Raw genomic sequence first — 6795 nt, 5'->3', positions numbered from 1 at the left:
AATAAATATAAATTTTCTTTACTAAATGCCGCTTAAATAAATAATAAAATATATGTAAATATCTATTAAAATTATTTTTATGGCATCAGTGACGAACTGGGCCCAGCCAATTAAGGCAATATCTAGTATCTAGCCAAACAAATTAATTGAACCCATTAAAATCTGATTTAATTCAAAAGCAAAATGCCCATTTAAACAAAGGCATTTAATTTGTCTGACACTGAAAATAGTTTTTTAATTATGAGAACTGAAAGTAAAAAGATGACAAATGGACATCCTAAAACAATTGTCGTTTGTTTGTTTGTTTGTTTATGAAAACATATACCGCGGCGACTGTTTGCTGAATGCACTTTGTGACAAGGTAAACATTTACTTGACAGACATCTGTAATATTTAGCGACGTAGCCATAGATAATATTTTTATTTGCGTTGTGAAAATATGAAGCGCAAGTGGAGAGCGTATCTTTGCGTATCTTCGGGCATAAGTTTGTTTGTTGTTATTGTTTTCTTTCTTAAAGATAAGACTTTTATCAGCAGATATCATTGGCGCAATAGCAATCACAGTGTGTAATAACATTTTAAACAATTTCAAATATTTCAATTCCAGTGCCTAACTTGTTATCCGTAAGTAATTGCGTTTGCTTCTCTAAGATGTTTGAGTGAAACATCTATATGTATCTGAAAATGAAATAAAAATGAATAAAACAATATTTAAAATATACAAAAACTTTGAGTAGTGACGTGAATTATTAAGAAAAGTAAAAGTGGTGACAGTTATAAGTAGTGAGTTTTTTATATTAATAATTTAGTGCAGCTAGATTAAAAGATTTGTGTTATAAATGTAAAAACTAAGCCGATAAATATACAATTAATACTTAAAAAGTATGAAAATAAAAAAAATATGAAAATAAAAAAATATAAAAACAGTTTATAATCAAGTTTATATAAATAAAGTGATCGGTTAAAAGGTTAGATTAGTGTGAATTTAGACGGCACGTATTAATGCGAACACCAAAACACACTCGTAGGCAAATATTGTCCTATGTAATACCATTAACATTATCAGGCTTCTTTTTGCAACGATTTAGAATTCCAGATAAAATTAAGTAATTCCGATAAGTTATCTCTGCCAGGCTAGTGAGACTTTCTACTTGACTTTCTTGAATCCTAAAGCATGAGGTTTCTAGGCATTAGATTCCACTACTCGTGTACAGTTTGACAGAGATTACAGTTTTTCAGATAAAGTTAAGGAATTCTGAAAAGTGTACTTTCGTTATCTCCGCAAGGTTAGTGAGACAACAGGTTTCTACGCATTAGCTCCCATAGTTGTACAGTTTGACAGAGATTGCAGTTTTCCAGATAAAGTTAAGAAATTCTGATAAGTTTACTTTCGTTATCTCTACCAGGCCAGTGAAAAAACGGGTTCCTAGGCACTGGAAGCCATTTCGTATGTAGTGTTTGAAAGAGATTGCAGTTTTCCAGATAAAGTTAAGGTATTCTGATAAGTGCACTTTCGTTATCTCCGCCAGGCTCGTGAGACAACAGGTTTCTACGCATTAGTAGCCATTTCTCGTGTACAGTTTGACAAAGATTGTAGTTTTCCAGATAAAGTTAAGAAATTCCGATGAGTGTACTTTCGTTATCTCCGCCAGATTAGTGAGACAACAGGTTTCTAGGCATTAGCAGCCACTTCTCGTGTACGATTGACAGAGATTGCAGTTTTCCAGATAAAGTTAAGAAATTCTGATAAGTGCACTTTCGTTACCTCTACCAGGCCAGTAAAAAAACGGGTTCCTAGGCATTGGAAGCCATTTCGTATGTAGTGTTTGACAGAGATTGCAGTTTTCCTGATAAAATTAAGGAATTCCGAAAAGTGCACTTTCGTTATCTTTTCCAGGCCAGTGAAAAAAGGAGTTCCTGGGCATTAAAACCCATTTCGTATGTAGTGTTTGGCAGAGATTGCATTTTTTCGAACAGACAAAGAAAGCGATTAATAAAGTTTACTATGTTTGTAAAGTGAAGATTTAATTAATCCAATGGTACAATATAAGTTAATGAAGTTGAATATTTCTAAATATGTATGTAACGATATTAGTACCGATGTCATATTGTTTTAATATTATAATTATACCTGAAAGAGTTTTCCAATAGCAATCAAAGAAAATCGCTGTCAAAAGTGAACAATATGAAAAGAGTTGATAATTTATGAAATTGATTTATTGAAAATTCTTATAACTGAAATTGCTTGACGGCAAGATATTCAGTACACTTTTTTTGTAGTCAGTGTGAAACCATTAGAGAAGAAAAGGGCATTTAACATAAATTTTACTGTCTTAACGGTAGCTGAAAATAAGAATTATGTAGTTAACTTATATTTTAAAGTATGGCATGTTTTTTTTCAAATAAGAAATTTGGTACTAAACTTGCTGTTTAATTTATTACATACTCAATTTATGATTTACAATATGCAACTCCAGTTTTAACAATATTTCAATGTTCAAAGTTGCAAACTTTAGTTCAAAATATTTCTGTTAAGATTTACGATATGCAACTTGCACTGAACTCAATTGTTAATTATTTAATTTAAGTAAAAAAAAAATTTAAAGATTTTTTTATAAAATTAATTATAAAATATTTAGTTTAAATATTTTATTTATTATAATTTATTTGCACTGTTATGTCTCCTTATTTAAATGTTACGTTTCTCTCTTTTTTACCAGGAATGATAATGTTTAAGTAATAGAAGAAATCTTTGTGTCTTTTATTATAGACACATATATATATTATTTATATCTTCATTATCTTATATTTTCAGATATTCACAGGCTTGCAGAATTATTTTTTTACTATTTAAAGCTCCAACAATGCTCAGAATTGAATCCTAAAGCATTACTCCATTCGAACTTTTACTTTCACACACTGTCTCCTAGTTTCAAAGAAAAAAATCATGTACATATAACAAATATATGTGAAAAGTATATGTGATATATAATAGCACTATAGCATTTAATATATATTTAATGTTTAGGAAACTATATAAAGTCCAATGAACAATAAGTAAATTATTGACTTTGGCAACAGCCAGATATGTTTAATTAATATAACATTTTTGTTCTCAACCATATAACGCGCAGTGGCAGAAGATGCGTTTTAGAAATGTTTTGTCTAAATCTCTTTATTTAAAAAAAATATATACTTAAATTTTATTCTTTATATCAAGTATGTGGCCTGGTCTATTGTAATGGTTTTCTAAAAATATAGCAAAACCTTGAGATTTAACTGCGTATATAACATGTCTTTATCGTCATGACCAGAAAGATTGCAAGATTAATGAAACCATTAAGAACTCTACAGTCTGCATAACAATGCCCGTTAACGCTACAAAAAGTATACAGTGCCATATCTTGAAATTTAAATAGAAATTATACTCTTAGCTAATGACATTAGATATATAATTGTTTTTACAATTAATTTAGAAAACCACGAATGTTTTATTGTCTCATTTTGGAATTACTTATAATTCTGTTGGAGAGTAGTTTTTGAGCGAGAAATTGATAAAGATTTTTTCACTGCTCTCTTTTCAAGTCGATTTTGTCCCACTAGAAATATTTTCTCATTTCAAAGTATAGTATGTACAAAATAATGAATTATGAAAGGCCAAGACTTAAAGCTGAACTGATTAAATCAATCAAACTCTGTATTTTATTGGGTCATTTAGCATGCATGCATTATGGAGATATATACATTTTTAAAGTGTTTATATATGTTATAGGTTGTGGTTTTTAATAATATACTTCCATTTGATAGACTACTTTATTAACTAAAAATTGTGTTTTTTCTTATTAAGTTTCATAAAAGTTCTTATAAAATGTGTTCTGTAGTATCTTAGTCATACTAAACTTATTATTTGTTTTATCTTATTGACTTAAGCTGTTCTACATTGAAAACACTTGTTCACTGTAAATATTATCATTAAAATATTCATTTTATATCTGTTTAAGTAATAATATTAACATTGTTTTGAGCAAAAGTTATTATGATCTACTTGAATTAAGTTCTTTTGTGAAATTCCAAAAATCTTAATATTATATAGCTTTTTTGATATTCATTAGTAAAAAAGTAAGTAAGTACATATGTCATAGGTATGTTATGTAAAATGACATGGAAACTCTTTGATTAAACTCCTTGATTATAATTATAATCAATTATAATTTAAAACTTAATAAGAGATGAATTTAAGAAATCAAGAATTTGTACACTTCTGTAAGCAAGTTGGTTCATAGTTATCATTAAACCCCATTGTGATTTTATTGAGACACTTCTTACAGATATTGGTCTTATTGCGGGTTTTCCGAGATCAAGAAACTACGCTATATTTTGGTTTTTAACTAAATTTTGTGGCAAAGAAAAACTGACTTAATTGACTTGCAAAAACTACTTTCTGACAGAATGGAACATATGTGGTTTATGGTTTCTTAAATTAGTTTTAAAAATAATTAAGTATATGATGAAATCAGTTGACATTGTAATTCCAATTTTAATTTCCATTGAGAGCGTTTTACCCTATTGAGTCACTGATATTCTGAATGATCTGTGATTTTAAGTGCCACATTACGTAAACAATCTGGCACGTAATTTTATAGCTTTACTGGCATGTAATGTAGACAGTTAAATCCCAATTGTTTATTGTATACAATTACTGAACACCCATTGTAGTCTTTATTCAAGTGCACTGTTTTAGTCACTTATGTCAAATATAACTAAATATTCCTTCAATGACAATGGCAATTGTTATACGTGTGATAAGAAGGAAAGTGATTTAGATCTGATGAATCACTATCGGTTAGAAAATTGTGATAGGAAAATAAACATTTTCATGAAAAAGTCTTGCTTCCATTGTAAGGAGCACGAAAAAAATATTTCACATTCCTTTTATTATACTTTTCATGCTTAGTGTTAACTAAATATGTTGAGGATTTATTTTCTAGAGGTTGTTAGTAAGTTTAAAGGCATCTCTTAAAAAAGAATAATACTTTCAATACTTTCAAGAGTTGTAATGTGTTGTAAGTGATTTTTAGCGCTGTCCAAAGCACGGCCCGCGGCTAATGTTTATAAATTAATAAAACTAAATTTAAAATTATAATCGTATTTTTTTTTGTCGCAAATAACTATGAACGTATGTATTTGTTTCTGCGGCCCCTTAATCTGTACAGTAATTGGTATTGACCCGCGATTGTATCTGGTTTGGTTAGCCCTACTCTAAACCGTTTTAAAAACTGGTTTTGATTATAGATGTGTTCTCATAAGAAAATTAAGAGAAGTAAATAGACCTTAAACGTTTAAAAATCTGGTAATCAATAGTTAGTGTTATTTCTTTTGTATTTTACTAGAAGACACTGTAAGAACCTTAAGCCTTCTTTTTTCAATTTTTATTTAATATATCACTTAAAATATCATTAAAAAATATCTATAAAATATCTATTCATGCTTATTTCTACTAAAGTTCAGTTAATCATTGCTTTTGGTTTTAGGCTTTGATTCTTAAGCCAAAACATATTCTTCTATACAAAAACAACTGGATACAAAGTTTAAAATTGTGATAAAAATAAATTGTCGATTAATTCTGATAAAATTAGTGAGTGAATCATTAGTGATTAAAAATATAAATACCAGCTTTAATATTAGAACATTCATTTGCATTAAAACAACTTGGCTCAAGAAATTGATTTCATCACAATTTTTATTTTATTTGTTCTTTTCAGTTGGCTGTGGCCGCATGAAGCTGACGACAGTGCTGAGTAACTTGGAAAATATAGTGGTGAAGTTAAGTTACAGTAAATATAAGTTCTGAAGTGAAAAGTACTATGAATTCGACTCGGAAATCAAGAACCAGTGATCAACCGAACGACGATTATTATAATTTAAAAAAACAAACAAATTTGCCGCCTGCGCCGAACAATAAACAAACAGTAGCGCCAGTACCACCGACACCGCCAATGGAGCCGATGCGTTTACGTAGTGACTCCACAGCTACAAGTGTTTATGTAATCGGTGGCAACAATGTACATGCTAGTAATCCACCAACTATGGAACGCAAACAGCTGAATCGACAGTCATGGATAAATATGCGTCAGAAAGTTGAAGATGCCCTGCCTGTAACATCCTCACCACAAACGACTCGCAGTTATGTGTCTACAGTAGATACTGGTTTTAATGGTGGAGGAAGCGGTAGTGGCAGTGGCGGTGGAGGAGGTGGCATAAATAGTCGTGGTGGTACAGTTAGCGGACGTACTACAGCAGCTTCGGGGCGCATTAGTGGTGCCACAACCATAAGCGGCAGTAATAATACACTTAATGATATAATTTCCGACTATCACAGCCATGAAGCTGGCAGCAGTGATTATCAATTTGCTGAAACTACAACCTCACCAACGAAAAATTTATCCGGCAGTGGCAGTTTTAATTTGGCAAACGGAAGCACAGTAAAACTGCTATCAACAAATGACGATGAATCAAATCAGCAGGTGAGTGAGTGCCTATGAAGTTAATAAATTAATTTGAAGCTTGTTATGTTGATGGGCTTAAAAATTAAAAATTAAATTTGTTTATAGTGTCAAAACTTATTTCTTATATTGATATTTTTTTGTTTTTGCATATTTGTCAATTTCAAAAAATTTTCTGGTTTCTCGATCAACTTTTACCTTTAAGGCGTGTTCTTCCAAAATATGCAAATTAAAACGCGCTCGTTTGTTATATTAAATTAACTTTGGTTTTTTCTCAATAATAATTTTTTTT

The 6795-nt window shown here is 30.1% G+C and overlaps 1 protein-coding gene across 1 annotated transcript in view; it reads left to right on the top strand.

The window, feature by feature from the left end:
• The first annotated feature begins 763 nt into the window (after nt 1–763).
• LOC119667792 (sodium- and chloride-dependent GABA transporter 1-like) overlaps nt 764–6795 on the top strand; it is a 347748-nt gene continuing 341716 nt past the window's right edge. The window contains exons 1-2 of the mRNA XM_038077110.1: nt 764–783; nt 5763–6524. Coding sequence (XP_037933038.1) covers nt 5865–6524 — 660 coding nt within the window. The 5' untranslated portion in view covers nt 764–783; nt 5763–5864. The remainder of the gene's footprint in view (nt 784–5762; nt 6525–6795) is intronic.

The sequence above is a fragment of the Teleopsis dalmanni genome, chromosome 1, assembly GCF_002237135.1.
Source record: "Teleopsis dalmanni isolate 2A chromosome 1, ASM223713v2, whole genome shotgun sequence".
Classification (NCBI taxonomy): Eukaryota; Metazoa; Arthropoda; class Insecta; order Diptera; family Diopsidae; genus Teleopsis; species Teleopsis dalmanni.
This window is presented reverse-complemented; position numbering and strand designations above follow the sequence as displayed.